This window comes from Tyto alba, unplaced genomic scaffold (assembly GCF_018691265.1).
Source record: "Tyto alba isolate M040663 unplaced genomic scaffold, T.alba_DEE_v4.0 Super-Scaffold_48, whole genome shotgun sequence".
In the NCBI taxonomy this organism is placed as follows: Eukaryota; Metazoa; Chordata; class Aves; order Strigiformes; family Tytonidae; genus Tyto; species Tyto alba.
In genome coordinates this window covers 11,722,411-11,744,971 of record NW_024881324.1, presented here as the reverse complement: position 1 = coordinate 11,744,971, position 22,561 = coordinate 11,722,411, and the positions used below count along the sequence as shown (strand labels likewise).

The window sequence follows — 22,561 nt, the reverse complement described above, 5'->3', positions numbered from 1 at the left end:
AATGAAAAAATTTACTGCTGGTGTAAATCCACATGCACTGCATAAAGAATTATGCAGATGTGTCAGTTACAGAAACAAAAGGCTACCTAATATTTTGCTTTTTGAGATTCTGCCTTCAATTACCTATAACTTTGTCTAACTCTTTAAAAGTAACAGACTTCTTAGCTTTTTTGAAAATGCATTGGAAATATGGTGATTTTTGATTATCAATTTCTTAAATCACTGCTTTATTGAGAAGACTCGCTGAACTTAAAAAAAAAATAAAAAGGAACAGAAATGTAGCTGCTTAGTATAAAAGAGAAAAGGTTAGCAGGAAGATAAATGTTTAACTGAAATGTGTAATCACTATGCTTCTGCTTAACAACCAACCATAATACATGTTTCAACTCCATCCTGAAGGGAGAGCAGAGAGAACAACAGACCACTATTACTGTTCGGCACTCACAGAACTGAAGGAGATCTAAAGGTTTCAACACCAGTGAAGACTTAGATATCAGTCTGTATGGTTCTACAATTCATTTGTTTTCAAAAGACTATGAAATCACATTTAAAAAATACACATTCAAAACAATATTAAAAGGTGTATCTTGCACACAGAAGTCAAAGATCAAGTTATGAAAATCCAACTGAAGCAAACCTTGTAGGCACATGAACTATAATGGAATCTTACATTACACAATTACTTATTGCTCTTGAATTCAGAAAGCTTGACTTTGCAACCAGTATCTATTTTAAACATATATGCATATTAAAATACATAATATATTATTGTGCTATTGAAAAAGCAAAGGGGTAGAAGGTTTTGGCCTAAGACAAAAGTTCACTGCATTTACCTGTAAGTATCCATAGATAAGATAAAACATAAAAACTCCAGAAACACAGATGAAAAACTGAGTAGGTTTGTTAAATTTGCTGAGATTAATGCCAAGAACTACAACATCATCTACTGATTTGATATGAGGAGACATAGTTTGAGATTTGGAAGGTACACTGATGGAAATGTATTTTCTTGATGAATTGAATTTCAGATCCATGATTCCGAGTTCGCTGCATTCGGTGTTATTGTTATCTTCTTCCTGCTCTTCTCTTTCTGTGTGTCCTCTGTCTGAAAGCTGAAAGAAACGCTAAAGTCAGATAAGGCATAACATAAAGTATTCTAACAACAACATTAAAAAAATGTGCCATTTATATGGAAAATATAAAGGTTTAAGAGCTTTGTTGGATTGTTTTATTTACACATTTTATTTACCTTTTCTGATGTCCACCATTAACATCAGTTAATATCAGAGGCCAACAACAGTTAATGAAAGCACTTTTGCTTCACATAGCAGGTAGTATTCCTACACTCTACAAAACAAATACACACACACACCCCCTAAAACACCAGCAATAGAAAACCAGCTTCAGTTTCACTATAGCTTAAACTAGCCCTTTTATGCCAGTGCTCACAGAAGTGACTGCTCGGGAGAGAAGTGATCGCCGTGATCAAATCACAATGAAAGAACTGGTCTTGAAGCACTGTGGTTCTGTCAACTTCACTTAATTTTTCACATCAAAATATACCAGACTACTACATGGGAAGCCCTGTTAAAAACTACAGATTTGAACCTATGATTGGTTATAAGCATTGAACTGGAAGAAGTTATCCCCTCATTCTCACATTTATTCACATTTCTCAAGCGCTTCTGAGGAAAAGAATATGAAGATAGAAACAAGATTAAGAAGCCGGTCTCAGAAATTAGACTGGTTATCTGATGAGGTCTACCGTACGGCAATCCCTTTAATATTAACCACATGCAGCCACTTCCACATGTAATAAAAAACAAAATTGGGTAACTGAAGCCTGGAGAAGGAATTTAGCAGTTTAATAGGTTGAAAGGCAAATAATTATTTTCTCCAGCTCAGCAGAGAGTATGTTTGAGGGGTTGTTTTGTTTTGTTTTTTTTCTTCTTTTTTCTTTTCAGCCTCAAGATAAACACACTGGTCAGCCAGTTGTCCCATGATTTTTAAGTGTAGGTCAGCATCTAGTTCAGAGAGCAGTCAGTAATTAAAATGTCTCAACTATTTAGTTGTTTGTTTTCCCTAGCTCAAAAGTACATCTGCTCATCACACATGTATAAAAAAAAAAATGCTTTTCCCACCATTTTTAAATGGAAAATGCGCTAGAATATAAAAGCTATATCATGTCATAAGTGTAGTAACTGTAATCTGCATGGACACTGGTAATTTAATCTACAATATAAGAAATGACAAGTTTAGCTGAAAAATAAGGATTAGTATATCCTTATACTAACTAAAACTTGCAATGTTTTAGTTTAAAACTTGCATATAGTTTTTATTATTAAACCTTGGTATAAAACTTGCAATGTGGTTATGTTTCCTTTTTTGATACAACCACCTATCAGGTTGGAACAAGATTCCTATTAAAGATCTGAAGGAATATCTTGGGGACTATAAAAGGAGTTTAGGGACTATAGTAATTATTTGTGTTTAAATTCAGAGCTCTTCAGTTGAAAACCAAAAATGAGTGGTAGAAAGTTTACCCTTGTGGATTGTTAGTTAATCCCAAAATGAGGTAGCCATAAAAAAATGGAAAAAGTTTAAGTAGACTTTTTTTCTGTAAAAACAGAAAAGTACTAATGTCATGCAGTGAGGTGCTAGCGAGCCTGCTGGAGTTCCCTCAAAGACAGATTCAAAGAACAATTGCAAAAAAGGTTATCAGGATGGAGTAATGGATTGCCCATCTTATGAACTGAAATACAATGACAGCATAACTTGTCCAGCCTAGCAAAACCCTGATGAATAGAAAACAGACTTGCTTTCAATAAAAGCATCACAGGGATTACCACTAAGGAGCAAAAACAAAGCTAATTTTAAGGACAGTAGAATGAGACCAAATGGGCATGAAGTGATCATGAATAAACTTTACTAGAAACTACCTTTTCATCTGTAGGCTATCGGTATTCTAGAACAGCCTAGAAATGAAGGAAGGAACAACTGAACTGTTTTTAAGGTGAAGTTTAAGAAAGCAATTATGCAGAGCTGTTAAGATTGTGTGTAATGGATGAGCAGTCCCCTTTAGTCCTCTGTTTATAGCATTCCACCACTGTAGAAAGAAGAGTAAGGGTGCCTGTAGAAGATACTCGGTGATCCTTACTTGGTCACTAAACCAGGATATGAATTACTACTGTCCCCAGAAGAACTGCATGCGAAGTTAGGACTCCCAAGTTGAAGCCCAGTGAGCAAATCACCATGAAAGAAAGACAATGTATTTAGAAATCTATCCATTGCTGACATCTTGGCTGAACTTGTATTTTCACTGGTGCCTGTTCATGTCTTTCCTGTCCAGTGTACACTTCCTCTTGATAGGCACTCAGCATTTGTTAACGTTACACCTCCTCAGCAGGAACAGGAGTTTGAGAAATAATCTGAGCCTCATTTTTCACCTGAACTGAAACACAGAGAATGACATGCCCAGCAGAAGACACAGCCATGTACTGTCATGTGTGCTTCAACAGTCTAAAAATGGAGTCAATTGTATAATGCATATTTTTTCACCTGTATTTTCCACTTTGGCCACTAATCTATATATTATTTATGTTAATACCTGTGTTAGGATCAGAAGAAGCAGAAGTAGAGGGAAGAAGAAACAGCAAGAAGTGTATTTATGTATTGGGCCTGGCTGAGACAGAGTTAATTTTCTTCACAGCATCTTGTATGGTGCTGTGTTTTAGATTTATGACCAAAACAATGCTGGTAACACACAGATGTTTTAGCTATTGCTGAGCAGAGCTTGCACATCATCAAGGCCTTTTTTGTTTCTCCCTCTGCCTCCTCACCCTGCCCCAGTAAAGAGACTGGGGTGTGTGCAAGAGGTTGTGGAGGGGGCGCAACCAGATAGAGGACCCAAACTAACTAGAGATATTCCACACTATGAAGTGTCATTCTCAGCAATAATAAGCAAGAGGAGGGGGTTTAGGGAGGTTAGCCTTACTTTGCTGAGGAACTGTCTGGGCATCCATCTACCTGTGGGAGGTGTGATTGACTGCCTTTGCAACACCTGTTTGGTTTTCTCTCTTTTTCCACGTTTCCTCCACTTAAACTAGTTTTACCTCAACCTGTAAGTTTTCTTGCTTTTACTCTTCCTTTTCTCTTCTCCATCCCTCTAGGGGTGGGGAGAAAGTGAGCAACCAGGTGTGTAGCGCTTAGCTGCCTACTGGCATTAACCCACACCACAATTAGCACAGTTTTTAAAGTTTTCAACTATTTATATTCAAAATATTTCCGCAGGAACACCAGCAGCATTTACAATCTGTCCATTTAATTTCTTGCAGATTATTGAGCCTGCCACTAAAGTAGTAAGAAACAAACAACACAACGGCTCTAGTCACATCCAAGGCCATCCATAAGAAGGCAATGCATAATAATTGTTCTTCCTCTATTATGTTCTAAAGGAAACAAAAAATTTACCATGTTCAATAAACATTTCAATGAACATTATTTAACAACTGAAGAAACTGTAAATGTATATATCCATTTGAAACACTCTCCACCACGTAATTTCATTACCAACAGTGACAGAACTCTTCTGAACTCCACTGTGACTTCTCCAACTGTTATTTTTCTAAGTATCAAAAATGCTATTCATCTTCCTCTCACCAAAATCCCTCAAGCAACTGATTTACCTTCTAAACAAACATGCAGCAAAAATCTGTTTTATGAAGAGTCAGGTGCTTAAGAGCTGTCCTGATGTATGTGAAATAGCATTTTCCCTTCCTATTTTTTCCTCCCGTGTGTAAAAATGTAAACACATTCTTTAGATCAAAGCCTTTCTGCTCCTTCCCCTTTGAGAAAAAGTCCCACGCAGAGCAAGATTTTAAGCTAACACACAAGTAAAATAGAGTGATTATTACACGAAAAAGAAACAAATGAACAAGTTACTAAAAGAGCAACATTTCTCTGGTCTCCAAATAGTTAATGACTTGTACCAAGCATAGAAGAAATGTTATGGCGGAGCTAGGGCTTTTTTTGTTTAACGCTGAAGAACACCCTTTAAAAACATCAGCATAGCAGAGACGAGCACCTCAGCGCACTCGGAAAAATCGCTCGTATGAGCCACTCAAGGCAAGTTCTACGCTGGCTGTGGCCGAGATCCATTTCCTCTGGAGCCCGTTCCACAAACGCTTGGTGGCAGGACTGCTGCTGGTACCGTAACGCGGACGGCTCCCAGTTACAGGACCGTGAACGCGCTTCTGTCGAAAACCCGAGCAGATTCTTTGCTTGGTGGTACCTGGCTTCTGCCCTGGAGGCAAAAAAGGGGGCCAGGGACCGGCCCGATCCTTGAAGCTTTCTTCCCGCCCACTGGCCTGCGCCCAGCTGCCAGCCGGGCTGCCGGGGGCTGGCCCACGCCACGCCGCGAAGACGGGACAGCCGCGGCCCTGCCCGAGCACCCGCCAGCCGCCCCGGGCAGGGCTGGGCCCGCGGTTCCCGGCCCCGCCATTCCTCACCCCTTCCCCGGGGTAAGGAACGTCTCCGCTGACTTAACGGGCCCTGAGGGCCCAGCGCCGCGGGCCAACCACCCTCGGGCCAGCCAGGACCCTCTTGCCGCTCAGCCCCAGCCCCGTCCTGCCCAGCCCCAGCCCCCTCACTCCTCACCGTCGCGCTCATGGCCCCCCCCCAGGTAGCGGGTCGACGCTGCCCAGGAAGCGATTCCCACCTCCTCCCCACTCGCCCCCGGTGCGCAAAGGGGAGGAGCGGCCCCGCCTCCGTACCTGTTTGCCGAAGCGGTGGGGGAAGAAGGGTGGGGAACAGGGAGGGGACACGGCGGCCGCGGCCAACCGTCCTCCGCCCGCCGCCGCCGCCGCGCCCGTCCCGCTGCCTCCGGAAGCGGCCCTGAGGGGTGCCCGGGGTCGGCGCGAGCACCGAGCGCATCGAGATAGCTCCGCTCGCTCGGCGTTCCGCTACTCGGCCTGAGGGCGAGCGATGCTATACCCTCCGCTGGGGGCGGGGCCACCTCATTCGAGGAGGTGGGGGGGGGGGGGGGCGTGTGTGTTTCCTAGGCGGTCCCTCCCGGCGAGCGGGGCGGCGAGGGGGGAAGATGGCTGCGCTACGCGCTCTGGTCCGCCGCGAAACTAACCGGGGCGGCAGTCTCCCGGTGGCGGGGGAAGCTGTCCCGGGCGGCGGAAGCTTCCCCACTGAGGGGGCTCCTCCTCGCTCCGCCGCCTTGGTGAGGGCGGGCGGGGGGCGGGGCCAACAGCCGCCCTCGCGCCGCGCGGGCAGGTGCGCCCGCCCCGCCCGGGCGCCGGCAAATGGCGGCTGTGGGGCCGCTTCAGCGCCCCCGAGGCAGCCTCCGGGGGCACCCCACCGCCGGTAATCGGCGATAATGTTGGGAGTCCCTCGGCCAGTTTTGTTCCGAGGCTTGGGTGATGCTTCGCTCTTCCCGTGCGAGGAGCGAGTCGCCCACGCGAAGTTTGCCGCCGCCCTCGTAAAAATCCCAGTGCTGCGTTGTAATCTGCAGGGAGGTCGCCTCGGTCATCTTCCCGTGCGAGACTGCGGGAGGGAAGTAATAAAAATATTTAATAATGACAAGCGAAAAGGTAAATGAGAGCCATAACAGCAAAGTGCTGAACGTAACAGCCAAAAGAATTGGGTAAGAAGCTCCGCAAGAAAAATAGCTAAAGGCATTTTTTTGGGGAAAATATGTGAATTAGGTGTAACTGGAAAACACATAAAGTATGTCTAGTTATTAATCATATCAGGCTATAAAATGGAAATGCTGCGTTTCTGGTAACAATGTGGAGACCTGTATCACATTATACACAAATACATATATCTACTGAGCTGCGGTGGTTGGGAAACTTGAGCTTTTATGCTCACAGTGTTTCAAAAGTTTGCTTTTACCTTTTCCTATGCTATTGTGGTACATCAGTATGTATTCTGGATAGTAGCAACAAATGCACCAGCACTTAAAATCATGTTTTTAAGGAAACTTATTAAGTGACAAACACCAAGAAGAAAGTGTGTGCTTGAGCTTGACTTTAAAAACGTAATGTTGAACCCGTCTTCTTGAGAGGTTCCCGTGATTCTTGGTTTGGATTTCCTCTTTCTGGGTTGAGGGATTTCATATTTAGCAAACAATTGTGCTTTTTGCAACATTAGGGATGTTACTTTTTGCTGTCTCCATGATAGAAATAACTAATAAGTAAATAAATCCAAGCTCACATGGTCAGCTGGGATTTTATAGTTTCCTGTGAGTAACTTCTCTAAATATGTTGTCTGTAATGAACTTTGCTATTACAGATATAGGTGGGGTGATTACTTGTCCACAATGTTATTTTTTTCCAGCTATGACTAAGTGGGAGATAGGCATCAAGAGGGAGTGCAAAGCTCCCAACTTTGTGAATTTTGAAGGTAAGTTAAAATATATAGGAAGAAAGAGTTGGAGAAGACTGTGCCTGAATGACTCAGTGAGAGCAGGCAGAAAGGATTAAAAAATCAAATTGTAGCTCTGAATGGGATTGACTAAGTAACCTGTAACTACAATGAGGAACCTGGGAGTGTGGGGCTCTTGACTAGAAAGAACGTTGAGGAGAGCTACAGTCAGATGTGATTCTGATATTCCCTGAAATCTGAGACATTGCAGTCTTGTTGCTGTCTTAATGTAACTTTTTTTTTTTTTTTTTTTTTTTTTTAATTCAGAAATGTAGAAATTAGACTGCTTGGTTTTGTCTCAGAAGGTCTCCTGTCTATTGGTAAAGAACATGCATTTTGCCATTTGCAATGCGTTTTTCCATCTCTATTATTTGTATTCCATCATTCACACTGGAGAAAGTATAGGGCAGGGTGTATGCTGGGGAATGTTCTCTTTAAATAAAGCAGAAGAATGAACGACGAGTAGGATGTTTATTATTGATCTCACAGATGTTTTTGCAGTCTGCAATATGAACACGTATGGATTACTGGTAAAGCTGGAAAGCAAATTACATTTTCTTTTATCGTTTTTAAAAATGAAGTTAGGGCTTATGAAAGGTACTGGATTCAGACTCTGGGGATTTAACTTCTCTGTTTATCCAGGAAATAGATATTGTACATCACAAGCAGAGGCAGAGGAAGTATTAAAGATCTAAAAGTTCTCATGCTGCCTGTCTCTACTTCTCCTTCTTGACCAACTCAGGGTACCAACAGGGAAAACAAACTGTGCACAAACTTAATCCTATGTCTGTCTTCTGGAATACATAAGTGAAGATACACAATAATGCTGTTGGCTGTAGTTTTACTGACAAAAACTTTTGTTTGCTACAATCAAGCTTAGAAATGCCAGCTTCATATTAGGTTCTGTTGTCTAGCCTAGATTGTTTACCAGCTCTTTGTATATGAGCATTTTGAAGTTTTGAATTGTAAAATGGTATGCCTGTACCCATGCCCTGTATAGTAGGTTGGGAATTAACCAGAACCAAGGTATTACACATTTCTTGTTTGTGGAAGGGTACACAAATATGGACTATTTTTAATGGGTGCACATCTTGCTTTTTGCTAGTGGATTATGGACAGTAATATCTTTGTGGCATAGCATGTGTTCCTACGAAGAATTTACAGGAGTAAAATGCTTACTATGTATGTAAAAAATACCCAACGCAGGTATGTTTCCGCATGAAACATGTACATAGGTATACCATTAGTGACACAAGTATACACAAACAATTTCACCTGGCTGTTAAATATAAATAAATTAAAAAGTTAAGCAAAACAATGAGGGGTTTTTGTTACATTTCAAAATGAAGAGCAAAGTAATACCACTTTTAAAAGCTTGACCTCACCTCTCGGAGCTTTGTGTTTTTTTTAGTTTAGTATAAATAATTTTAGAATCTGTTATGTTGACTAAAATATGATATGTGCAAATGAGGATGCAGTTTGTGAGTCTTGATATGGCTGAAACAAATGTAATTTACTTTTTTATTGTCTTTACCAAAAATGGTGGGGAATTACAAGCAAAGCATCCTATTTTTCTGTGAACTGTGCTTTAGGGTTTGCATCCAAGACAACTAAGCATGATGAAAAAGTAAATATTTTGGTTAGATGAGATTGCATTTTGGCTGCCATAACTTGTCATCCGCTGAGTTTCTGGGAGTTAGGTGAACACAGAAACTTGATTGACGAAAAGGAGAGTCTGTTTACCCCTGTAGTGTGGGGAAGAGGAGGGAAGAACAATAGTTCTCTCCTCCTGTTGACAAATATAATGGTGTTATTGATAATTTAATACCAGATGTTTCACAGTAAGATTTTCCTGCCAGCTTTGTACAGATTTTTATTGCTGTTACTCTGAGATGCCGTGAAATGAGAACAAAACAAGGCACATGTTGAAGAAAGACTTGACTGGATTTTTCTAGGAGTATTTTTAAAATTAGCCCATCCAAACTGGGGATGGCTAGTTAAGTATCACAATATCAATGCAATTTAAAAAGCATGTATTTTGCCTTAAAATGTGTATGTTATTTAAGCTTCTCTAATAAATGTTTTCTGAATCCTTTTCTATTATTTTCCGTACTTTAATCCCAGCTGCAATGATTTTTCTTAGCCTAATTTTTAAAACCTTTTCTAATGTATTCCTTGTATTACTGCATTTTACTGCCTCAGAAACTAAATTGCAGTTTTAACAGTAACAAAAAGGTCTATGATTATGGAATACCCAGTTTGAAATGTGTGATACATCACTTCATATTCAAGGGAAAGCTATTGTATCTAGAATTATAAAGTTAAATTAAGGTTGTGCCTCTGACATTACAAAGTACTGTAATACTGATTTTTAAATTTTTAAATTGCACTTAAAACATGGAACATATGACCAGACAGATAATCCATCAAGTGTTGGTAGCTGTCTAGATACAACTTCATTATTTCTGTCTTGTCACTGGTGCATATACATGGTAGTAGCTGGAAATGCAAACAGTAATTCTTTTCAGAGAGAGTGGGTGTATGAGTATATATTCTACCACTTGTTTGGAATAACATCATAGGGAATTTTGCAGTTATAACTGGTTGATATTGGAAAAATTGTGCTTAAGCCAGGACATATTCAAATTATTTTGTACTTTGTGATCTGATGGAGTTGAAGTAACTTTACCAGTCAGTTTAGGTCACAAGCAGCCTTCTTTAGAATAACTTCTTTTTATTCATAAGCAGTTCTGAACAGGTGTATGACCCAAAATTGACAGCATGACACTGATGATGTTCCAGAGCATGCGAGTAAAAGCTGTCTCACTTGTGCCTGAAGGTCTTTTGTTACACTGGAGACAGTGGCAGAGTAAGTAGTAGTCAGGCAGGTTGATTGATAGAATGTTTTCTATATAAAAAATTTCTCATTGTCCTATTGCATGATTTTTGTAATAGTTTAGGGCCTTCTAGACCATAAACGATAGGGTGTGTCATGTCTGTGCAAAGTTTGAATTCAGGCCCTGCTGCTGAGAAGTGAAGATGTGATGGATGTTCTTTCTTGATGTGTAAGGTTTGGGAGATTTGCTGTGTAAGGATGTGGCTTTTTATAAGTCCTGGAGATATGTGATATGTGCTTTGATGAAATGTTGAGGAATATCTGGGATTGAGAGCTAACCTAAGAACAAATACTGGATCAGATCACAGGTCTGTTCAGTCACTTTCTGATGGAGGCTTGGCTAGAGAATGATACTTTTAGATAAACATCAAAGTACTTTATATTGTGTTGAAATAAATTTGTATAAAAAAATCCCAAGTTTCTGAAGTTCATTCATCATTACATCTTAATTTCTCTTAGAAGAGGATTGAAGTAACTTTTACACTTAAATGGTTTCTTCTGCTGGATTAGTTAATAATATTTGTTAAGAACTTGAGTCAGAGAACTCTGTATACTTTGCTGATGTGCTAGTAAAATAAAGTCAGCTGGGAACTAGCCACAATTGCAGTTAAAAGCAATATACTGTATTTATTACTAAAGACTTGGTACAGTAAATGATGGATTTTATATGTATTCTCAAATTTTCTGAAGGCAAGAAAGATTGTGAAAAACTCCATAACGTAATCTGAAAAAAAAACAACATGTATGCATGGGAAGGTTTTGAAATGAATTCTTACCTCACTTAGTTTGTACTCATGGGTGTTTTTATGATATTTTATAGTGTCTTATGAGTATCTTTCAAACATGAATTGATAAAACAGCACTCTTGTGAAGTAGTTTTGTCACTGCTTTATGGGCATCAGAACTGGTATGCTACAAGATACAATGATATGTCCAGGTTTATATGGACTTCAGTGGCTGAGGTAAGAAGGGAATGCAGATCTCCCTCTTGTCTTAACTCTTCCTCCTGTTTTAAGTGGGTTAAGAACTTGTCTGTATGCCAAACCATTTTTATGAAAAGCTCTGTTAAGAAAGCTCTATTAAGCTATCCTGTTCTGTACCCTGCAGTTATCTGAGGATATGGCAAAGAGCATCCCTGGAAAATGTTTATGATTGAGCCTATTTCTCCCCGCCCCAAATCAACATAAAGTTGTATCTTCCAGGCATGAAGTATATTTTGGAGACTACAGAGGATTTACTGGAGTAGCCAGAGAGTCATTGCCAAAGATATTCTCTATTTGTCATTGGGTGGAGTCTGTTTTGAACTGACACCTGCCAGGTTTGGCTTCCTCTGGTCCTGTTGGTGAGAAATGTAGTTCAATTTCTGCAATAGGCAGGTGATCAAAGCTGTTGATCACCCCCTGGCATCTTCTTTGCTACAAAGTTGCCTTCTGGTTTGGTTTGTAGCATTTGGTTTCATCAGTTCTGTCTTCTTTTATAGAAGATGTCTCACCTCTGGTTTCCCAGTTTGGAACTGATGAGATAAGAGCACTATATTGAACATATCGTTCCTTCTATACAATCTCACCATCATTTGCCATATGTTAACAGGCCACAGGAAGAATTCACGTAGGCTGATGGTTACTGTGTAATGCCCGGATGTCTGGACCAGTGGTGCTGGGCCTGCAAGAGCACTGCTTTGCTTCTGAGTATTTGTCTTACTCTGAGACTAGTATTCAAGATCTTACCTGCTCTTTTATATTAAAATGGCACGAAGACAATAAAAATGACTAAAACACCTTTAGAAATGTGAATTGTTCAAATTTCAGAGCTGCACAGAAGAGTAGGGGCAACTGCAGAGCTGACATTTGTCCTCCCCCTCCTGCCTCGAGAAAAGTATCGTTATTTCCATCAGGAAAATTGTACTTAATCTCCCAAATGCTGTATTGGCTTTTGGTTTTGTCTATGTTATTTCAATGTTGCTATGATATACAGAGACAGCAAGCAGAGGTAGTTGATGCTTATCAGTGTTATATTGTCAGTGCACATTTATTGGCCTGGCCTACTTTCCACAACGGTGAGCAGGACCTCTGGTTTCTTGTGCTAATGGTCTGGTCAAACAAGGTGGCAGAACTCTTGTAGGGCAGCAGGGTGCTGCATGCTTTCAGACATGCACGTGATCATTGTGCAGCTGCTGACTGCTGTTGACTCCTGAAGAACCATCCCTTTCCTGTCTAATAGCAAAAAGCTGCCAGTGTTTTCTGACTAGGTGAAACCCTATGCATTGGAATAAATAATCAGCAACACTATTGGAGATTGTTAGCTTAAAGTTTTGAGTGGAGAGTCACGTTTTAATTTAAAAAAAAAAAAACAAACACTCCTTCCCCAAACCCAGGATACCTCTCTCATTTTGCAAACTTAATTGTAGCACTAAGTGTAAAATGTTTATTATGTAGATATTTCAGTGTATGAAGAATGTATGCCAGAAAATATCTCTAAACATTTTCTTTCCATAGTAATGTCCTTTTATAGCATTTTTTTTTCAAATTGTGCACATTTGCATCATAAGTACCTTCTTTTTCCTGTTAGTAAGTCTCCTAATTATGCTTGAATTTTCTTTATTATTACTGCTATAGTATTTAGATTCTTCAAGAAAGACAGGGCTTGAGTTGTTCTCAAGTTTGTATAAACTTACAGTAAATAAACCTCTCTGATCAGAGGAGTATATAACATGGAATAATTTAGGGAAAAATAGAAGTAAACACTAATTCATATGATGTACATTCCATTTGGTGTAATACATCTTCTGTGGGGTCACTTTTTATTTGAGCATCTTCTGCTATGCATGGAGAGAGTACAAGGATATCCTACATAACTTTCCAGTATACAGCAATTATCAACTGCTAACACGCATGATGGATAAGAAGGGCTAACATGTCACAAGGTGAAGCATTTGGATCTTGCCACTTCCAATGCAGACACCTGATGAGGTTTCCAGGACATATGGAAGCTTTGATCTCCACTGTTCCTTGGGACAGGATGATCCTTAGTCTGCCAAGTGTCTCTTCTGACTCTTCAGGTTTTTTGTTAGGCTTTTGTACCATGTCGTGTTGGTATTTTTCACTTGAGCTCTTGAGTTTATTATTACTATTTCAGCAGTTTTACTTTAGTTGGTGTCTTCCCTTTTCCTTTCTTGCATGGTTGTAGCTTACATAGTCTTTCACAACTTAGTAAACCTGAAGAAACATTACACAGTGTGCTGCTTAAAACCTAGCCTTGTCTCACCAATATATGAGACCATGGCCTGTGGATTGCAGTGGGAATTTTATTGCTTCAAGAGATACCCAGTTAAGCATGGTTAGATCCTTCAATGTCCTGACAAACATTATAGATCTTGGCTTGTGAACATGAGGTTTTAAAAATTATCCAAACAGAAATCAGCCTTTCCATGTATTTTGGTAAATAACTGGAAGGATAAAATTTGTATGTATACCTTGAGGCAAAAAGCACAGTTGCCTCTTTGAAGGTTGAGCTTTACCAGCATTACTGGTGTTATGTTGATTTATTTTTATTAGGATTAAGTATATTGGTAAGCTTTCTTTTCTCCTAAAGCATTGTGTATTGGATTTTTGAAATAGGGTAAGAAACTACGTGTTCAGAGTCTACCTAAAATGCTTGAACAGAAAAATGGCATAATTAATGCTGCTGAGAAAGATAAAGTGATACCTAGAAAGTTGCCTTCAGTGTCCTAAATTTTTTCTCATGTCATACGTGACTTCATTGCCGTCATTGGAAATCCCTATGCATCTAACATCTAAATACACAGGGAAGGTGCCTGACTTTGGGCTCAACTCATTACATATACATTCAGGATAGGACAGTAGAAAAACTGTTTTAAGTTCTCAAAGATAGCAAGAAATGGGAAAAAACAGTAGAGTCATAAAAACTTTTTGATATTATTTATATTAAATTCTGAATGTTCTATTTTATAATTTCATTTGCATCATTTTTATAGCAACTGAGTTACTCCTGTAGGCATTAAGTAATTAAAAAAAGCATTACATTCTTTTGAGTGCTTATTGAGTCATCATAGGTACTTCATTTTTTTATTTCATTTTTATTAACAACTCATGCACTAAATAGAAGGGAAAAGTTTACTGATTTTGCATGAAATTGCTAATTCCACAGTCTGTGAGTACCCATTACACCATGAAGCAAAGAATACAATTCTTTTCAACCTTCTAAAAAGATGAATACATTATTTTTTTTGAAAAATCACCACAATTTTTGCCTCTTAATTTTTTGCTGGAAGTAGTAATTGCAATAAAATAGCATAGTGTCTCCAAATATGCTGAAATGTCAGACTATTTACTGCCATAGTAGAGATACGTAAAGAAACTAGTTTTCCTTTACTGAGTAAACAACCAGGAACATTTTGATTATGAATATGTAAGCATCATTTATATGTGGGGTGACTGACTTTTTCTTATATGTCAAATCTATACAGATTAAGAGTCTGATGTAAATGTCAATATGAATCCAGGTATGACAGCTCTATTTATTTCTAAACATGATGTACAGTGCAGTGCCTGTTTCTGTAACCAAGTGTGCCTGAAATTTAAGTGTCATATGCATTCATTTAAAGAAACAGCCTACAGTCTGCTAAAGACATCATGCAAAGACAAATAGCCTTTTCAAGAAGGGATTTTTTTACTTGGCTATTTTAATGTGAATTGTTTCTTCTTTGCAGAATGTCTACTATGTCTTTGGTAGCCAACCTGATTACCCCATATCATAAAAATTTAGTACCTTTCTACTGCAGTAGTTACTGGGTTATTGTTCATTTTGAAGGTATAATCAAGTCCATAAATTGCTAACTCTGCTGCTGAACTTAGGCCAATAATCTAAAGTCTTTTTTTTTCCCCATGGTCCATCTTACAAGCTTTTTTCCTTTGCTAAGCAGTTTAAACTGATATTTACAAATAAGTTAAGTAGCATTATAACATGCTCATTATTCTCAGTTTATTACAATTGTATTCCAGTTGCTTGGTTATGTTAAAGGTGGTGTATTTTTGTGGGGTGTTTTGTGTTGTTTTTTTTTTTTTTTTTTTTTCTGAACCTACACAGCATTATTATTTGGGGTAATCTGGTCAATTCAGCAAAGGCCTTCAGCGTGTTCTTTATAGACCCAAATCACATTGCAACATGGCTAGGTTGCAGTGTAGTTGGGCTCCATTAATTATATTGTTTAGTGATACCTGGAGCAGTAGGATTATTAATGGTGTGTTAGAAAGATGAAAATTACTTGGGGCACTAAAGCTGGTGGCAGAAAATCCTTCCATGAGGAAGAACCAGCAGGGTTCACTGTAAAAGTTTAAAGGTAATGTTGAACAATTTTTGTTTAGATAGAAACTAGTGACCTTTAGTTCCCACATACACAATGCATTTGATTTTGAAGATTAATAAATTGTTTTGGTTTGGTTTGGGGTTTTTTTTCATATTTACTGCAGGAGTGATAAACTAAAGGGAAAAAAAAATTTGTAGATTTACTAAAATGAGTAACTTAAGGCATTGGCTGTGGCCAATGCCTTGACTGGTAAGCATGGTTAGTAGTATTCTATATGTTTGTGTGAGCATTAATCTCAATTCGCCATTCTGAAAACATGCTATCCTACTGTTGTAGTAGAAAAGCACCTGGCTGTATGAAAATACTAATTTTACGATCCTTTGCTTGTAAGATACTTCAGCTATCTTAAAGGCCATTCCTTATGGGAATGTCATGGTTTGAGCCTTGTTGGCAGCCAAACACCATGCAGCCACTCTCTCCCCCTTCTCTTCCACCAGTCAGAAGGGACAGATGAGCCAGTCTTGGGGTTTGAGATAGGACCGGGAGGGGAAAATCACCCATTATGGTCATGAGCAAAAGGCAGACTTGTTAGGGGAAGAAAAAAAGAACATATATTTATTACAGACACTAACAACACTTAACAGAGTAGGACAGTGAGAAGCGTTGCCACATCTTGAGAACGCCTTCCCCCCACCCCTCCCTTCTTCCCGGGCTCAGCTCTGCTCCCGATATCTCTACCTCCTCCCCCAGTGGTGCAGGGGCAGGGAGTGGGGGGTGCAGTCAGTGCTGCCGCTTCTGCCATCTTCGGTGAGGGGAGTGTCCGGAACTTGTTCCTCCTGCTCCATCGTGGTCCCCCTCTCACAGCAGACAGTCCTCCACAAACTTTCTCCAACATGAGTCCCTCCCACAGGCCGCAGCGTTCCCCACACTGCTCCATCATGGGTCACTAACTTTCTCCAACTGGATTCCCTCCCACAGCTGCAGCCCTTCCCGAGCTGCCCCAGCGTGGGACACCCCCCCATGCTGCAATCCTCCCAGCACTGAACTACAACAGTGGGGGCTACCTTTTCCCACAAGACCCTGGACTTCTTCAGGCACAGAACCTTGATCAGCCATATGAAATGAAACACAGGCCATAAATCAATGTCTGCTCCACCGTAGATCTCCATGGGTGGCAGGGGGGGGCCGCCCTGCCGTCTCACCACAGGATACAGGGGGGTCTCTGCTCCGGCACACCTCCCCCCTCCTTTCTTCCTCCGTTCCTCCACTGACCTTGGTGTTCACGCAGCTGCAGCAACTCCTCCTCACAAGTCCCACTGTCCGTCACCACGTCCCTTCTTAAATACGTTATCGCAGAGGCGCAGCTGGTTGGCTCAGTTTGGTGCAGAGGTGGAGCTGACTTGGAGCTGGGGGAGCTTCAAGAAGCTTCTCACAGGGGGCCATCTCTATAGCCCCCTCCCCTGCCACCAAAAAACCCCACCACTCACTCAAACCCAGGACAGGGATGTAGCTAGAACTCCGCTACTTTTGAACCTTCCTATTAGGAACTCTTTGATAGTTCACTGACCAACACAATTGTTCCAGGGCTCACTAACCAGAGTCATTGCTTTTGGCTGAGGTATCTGGACATATTTTCAATGACTCTTCCAAAAACAACAGATTTTTTTTTTTTTTTTTAAGATAGAAACAGAGTTCCTTTGTGTAATTTTCCCTGGGGTTCTTCAGTCTCTTGATGTTCAGTGTTTTACATTCTGGAGTGTCCATGTAGATGTTTAAATTTCGTGACTACAAAACTGAAGTAAGTCGGAGTTCTGTTTAAAGTGATTGAGTGTGGTGGTAGATGTGACCTTAAGCAAGGAACAGTGATGTTTCATAACTTACATTGTCCATTTATAACATTTTCCATTACAAAAGAATGAAAACTGTTCTGTTTGATTGTCTCCTGAAGTAAAAAGTCATCTGCATAGAAATGTGGCCTTTTAGTCCAGCCATTTATCTGTAATACTTTGAACTAGTACAGTGTTTCATAATTTCTGAAGATGATGTAAGCTCTCACAAGTAGCATTTCAACACCTTGCTGTTTTTATTCTAGCTCCTGTTCATAGGTGAGAAAGCTGAAGTCAGTGAAGCATTTGTAACACAGTGGGCAGTAGTACTTGTACTGTTAAAGCTCATTAATTCCTTTCACAGCCCAGTGATCATTGTCCCAGAATGCTTCAGCTTTGAGAAGAGTTTGACTTCATTTTGCAATCTAAAATGTAGGTTGATTCTGATTCATTTTTTTTTTTTTTTCCTAAGACAGGCAGATTTGTCTTTGTTCTCAAAATTTTGATAGCTCCGTGCATTTGTCACTTTTTTTTTTTTATTTACTCATATGTACGTTTCTGTTCTATGAAAATTTTTTTAGAAATCTTTAGGCATGTAGGATACTTACAGAAAAAGTTTAATGCAACCTGATTTAGTTGGATGAAAATGAAGAGTTAATCAGGATTAGGAAGGTTTCTCTGATCACGAATGTGAACAGTTAAGTAAATTTTCTTCCTAGTAGTTTGTGGATTGAAGTGCCTGTTACATAAATGGAAAATGAAGCTTGCAGATTGGGTTATAAGTTTTAAGGAACAAAAATGCAACTGAACTACTAAACAAGCTTTTCATATAGGTGTCAATTTTTGTAATGTTTTTTGAGGAGCAAAGTGTCTGTTTCCCACCAAACTGAAATAGAGTCTGAAAAATTGATCTTTGGTCTTGCTGTTTTTGTGGCCATGTGCTCAAATGCCATTAGGCTCAGCAAATATTGCCTGAATTTAATATTCTTTGGCAAAACTATTTTTCATTTCAAGCAATTGAATTATCAGTGTGAGGTTACTAAAAATGATGAGGTGTTTTCACCTGATACTGAACTGGAAGTCTGGGAGGAGGACAAATGGTTTCTGTATCCCTGCTGCACACAGTGCTTGGCAGTCTGTGCCCAGACTTCTACTAGATTTAATTTTGCTGTACTTGAGTCCTGCTTGGCACTCACTGCTGCTCTGCTGATCTGGAGAAGGACTTTTTCATTCAGCTGTTTTGTTTCGAATACTTTTTTTTTTTTTGTTAGGTGAAAGTGCTTCTTAAATTTGCTCAGTGCTGTACTGTTTGATTCCATGTTTTCTTGGGTAATAGATTTGGATACAATATTTGTTGTTCTTCGGAGTCAGGAATTGGTTAATCTAATTTCAGCTTTGAATGTATTCTTCAGTATTGTTTGTTCACTTAGATGCTTTGGATATTTTACAGGTTGAACAAAAGGGACAGAAAGATTAGAGATGCATTTTTCCATGCCCTGGAGAGATGCTCCTAGAGGCAGCTTTTATATATTTTCTGGTGGTCACTAAAAGTTAATATAATACAGACAGACACAAGGTATTTTGCTGTGTGCTTGTCATGAACGTATAAGAGAGTGTGGACAATTTTGAAGGAGCAGAGAAGGGTAACACAACAGTTATATTCATAATGTAATCTCTTTGTTATATAAGCATGTCTGAAGCTTTCCAAACTCATTCAATTCCTGCTATTTTTGAACTTCTGAATAGAATTTGAGGAAGAGAATACATTCACCATGAGTAGTAAATACTTTCTGTTTATGAAATTGTTTAATTTTATATCCCTTTCTACTGTTAGTAAATCTCCTCTATAAATATAAACACAGTTTCAGAAAAGCTTGTCTAAGAAGTGGTATTTACAGAAGTGTCAGTTGCTTTTTTTTTTTTTCCTTAGTGTCAGTTTGTTAGAGGAAAGGGTGGACTGCAAGAGCTGCAATATTACTTACTCTAGTCCCTCTGTAAATAAGATACAACAGCAGTTCTTAATAAACCTTCTTGGTTAAACTAAAACTGTGTTCAGATTCTGAGAGTCAGAAGTGCTAGAGGCTGGACTGGGGGTGAAATTTGTAAGCCAAGAGCAAGTAGTATCCCCAGGATGGTAACTGAGCACGACTATTGAGAGGGATGACTTAAACCAGAAGTCCTGTGCCCTTCCTCCCAGGGTAGTGGCTGGCTAGGAAATATACTCTATTTGGCAAATGCTGTTGGCAGTAACAAGGAGACATTACATGCTTGCATTTCTCAACCTGATTTTGATTGTCAGATGGACTGAAGTATGATGGAACAGATGATAACTAAATTTTCCTCACTAAAGTAAGAATTCTTGGACAGCCATAGTACATTTTAAAATCTTTGTTAAACTTGCAAATTGGTTTTATAATTTTAGTTATTTCTAATAGTTAGGATAAGGATTTTACACTGTCCTATGTGACATCATTGTCTCTAAATTGGAGAGACATGGATTTGATGAATGGACCACTCCATGAATAAGGAATTCTCTGGATGTTCTGCTTTAAGGTAATAGTGAACAGATTTTTAATGAGGAAGGCAGTCTTAATAATAGAAAATACTTTTAAACATACAAAACATCAAGTATGAGCTTATTCTGCCTGTAATTTATCTGTATGTGGTGGGTTGGCCCTGGCTGGACACTAGGTATGCACCAAAGCTGCTCAATCACTCCCCTTCCTCAGCTGGTGGACATGGGAGAGAAAATATAATGATAGGCTTGTGGGTCAAGATAAAGACAGGGAGAGATCACTCACCAGTTACTGTCATGGACAAACCAGACTCAACTGGGGGAAATTAATTTATTAGGAATCAATTCAGAGTAGGATAATGAGAAACAAAACCAAATTTTGAAATACCTTTTCCCCACCACTCCCTTCTTCCTAGGCTTAACTTTACTCCTGATTTTCTCTACTCTTTCCCCATAGTGGCACAGGGGGATGGAGCATGGGGGTTGCATCCAGTTCATTAAACGTTTCTGATGTTCCTTCCTCCTCAGAGGAGGACTCCTCACGCTCTTCCCCTGCTCCAGCATGAGGTCCCTCCCATGGGAGACAGTCCTCCACAAACTTCTCCAACACGAGTCCTTCCCACGGGCTGCAGTTCTTCATGAACTGTTCCAGTGTGGTTCCCCCATGGGGTCACAAGTCCTGACAGCAAACTTGCTCCAGAATGGGCTCCTCTCCATGGGGCTGCAGGTCCTGCCAGGAGCCCGCTCCAGCCTGGGCTTCCCACGGGGTCACAGCTCCTTTGGGCACATCTACCTGCTCTGGCGTGGGGTCCTCCCCGGGCTGCAGGTAGGGATCTGCTCCACCATGGACCTCCCCGGGCTTCAGGGGCACAGCCTGCCTCTCCATGGTCTTCACCAGGGGCTGCAGGGGAGTCTCTGCCTCCTCCCCCTCCTTCTTCATTGACCTTGGGGACTGCAGAGTTGTTGCTCTCACATATTCTCACTCTTCTCTCCAACTGCAGTTGCTGTTGCACAGCAACTTTTTCCCCTTCTTGAATATGTTACCCCAGAGGTGCTCCCACCGTCGCTGATGGGCTCGGCCTTGGCCAGCGGTGGGTCCGTGTTGGAGCCGGCTGGTGTTGGTTCTGTGGGACATGGGGGAAGCTTCTAGCAACTTCTCACAGAAGCCACCACTGTAGGAGCCCCGCTACCAAAACCTGGCCATGCAAGCCCAATAGTGTGTGTGTCTGTCATGGTTTAACCCCAGATGGAAATTAAGCACCACACATCTGCTTGCTTACTCCCCTCCCTCAGTGGGATGGGGAAAGAGAGTAAAAAGAAAAAAGTAGAACTTGTGGGTTGAGATTAAAATAGTTTAACAAAACAGAAAAGGAAGGGATAATAATAATAGAGTCTACAAAACAGTGATGCACAATACAGTTGCTTGTCACCCACAGACTGATGCCCAGTTAATCCTCAAGCTGTGGCACTCCCTGGCCAACTGCCTACAGTTTATATACTGGGCATGATGTCGTATGGTATGGAATACCCCTTTGGCTCATTTGGGTCAGCTGTCTTTGTGGTGTCTCCTCCCTGCTTCTTCTGCAATCCCAGCCTCTGCTGGCAGGGCACTGTCAGACGCTCAAAAGTATAAACACTTAGTATAAACACTGCTTAACAACAACTAAAAGATCAGTGTGTTATCAACATTATTCTAATCCCAAATCCAAAACACAGCACTGGACTAGCTATGAGGAAGAAAATTAACTTTATTCCAGGTGAAACCAGGACTGTGTTCATGCATGATTTTATTTTTTTTTTTTTATATTAGGCCTCACTGATGTCACGTCTGACTGTGAGTGATGTATATGTAAGAGGCTTCTGCCTGGCAGACATCATCTACTCCCAGACTGTGCCCATCACTGCCATAAAGAGTGATCCAAGGGAAATTTTTGTCTTGTGTAAAGAGGAAAAAAAAAAAATACTCCTATGTGACAGAAGTATGCTGTATGCCTTTCACTGCCTCTAGCTTGACTAGCATGTTACTAAAAACACGCAGGTCAAAGCAACCTTGTTAGACTTGGTATGGATTATTTCCTCCTTGGTATAGTCTTCCCATATGGTTGTGTCAATTCCAACAGTGCAAATTTCTGCAGCTTGTTATTTATTAGAAATGCCATCATAGCTTCATAGGGAATTGACACCAAGGAAACCAGATTGCACTGTGTGGTGTGATATAGAGATATGTATAAATGTAACATGGTATATAAGTCTTCCATCCCTTTTTGAGTATTAATTGTCCCAGAAGACTCTCCATGTTCTATCACAAAGATGAAAACAGAACATTTATAGAAATTAATGCTGTGTGTTTAGCCAGCACCAAAACCGTAAGAACTTTAAAAGTATGAATAAATGTATTCCAATTACAGACTAATGCAGGTAATGGGTTTATGGTACTTAGAGGGCTGGATCTGTTCCCTGACAGCCTGCAGACATTAGGGGCCCCTCATGACCAGCCTGCAATGTAGGCATTATGGAGTGATTTTTACTTTACTGCCTTTTCCATCAGATCATCCCCTTTCTTTCAC

The 22,561-nt window shown here is 40.3% G+C and overlaps 1 protein-coding gene across 2 annotated transcripts in view; it reads right to left on the bottom strand.

Annotated features, from left to right (window-relative positions):
- SLC35B3 (solute carrier family 35 member B3) overlaps nt 1–6,217 on the bottom strand; it is a 28,477-nt gene extending 22,260 nt beyond the window's left edge. Inside the window, exons 1-2 of one of the 2 annotated variants that reach the window (XM_032991956.2) lie at nt 5,772–6,217; nt 834–1,112 (exon numbers count right to left, since the gene is read on the bottom strand). In XM_032991956.2, the coding sequence (XP_032847847.1) occupies nt 834–1,034 (201 nt within the window). In that variant the 5' untranslated portion in view covers nt 1,035–1,112; nt 5,772–6,217. Of the gene's footprint in view, nt 1–833; nt 1,113–5,655; nt 5,729–5,771 lie in introns of those variants that run through there. The other variant, XM_032991955.2, reaches the window with a different exon arrangement.
- Between the last annotated feature and the right edge of the window lie 16,344 nt (nt 6,218–22,561).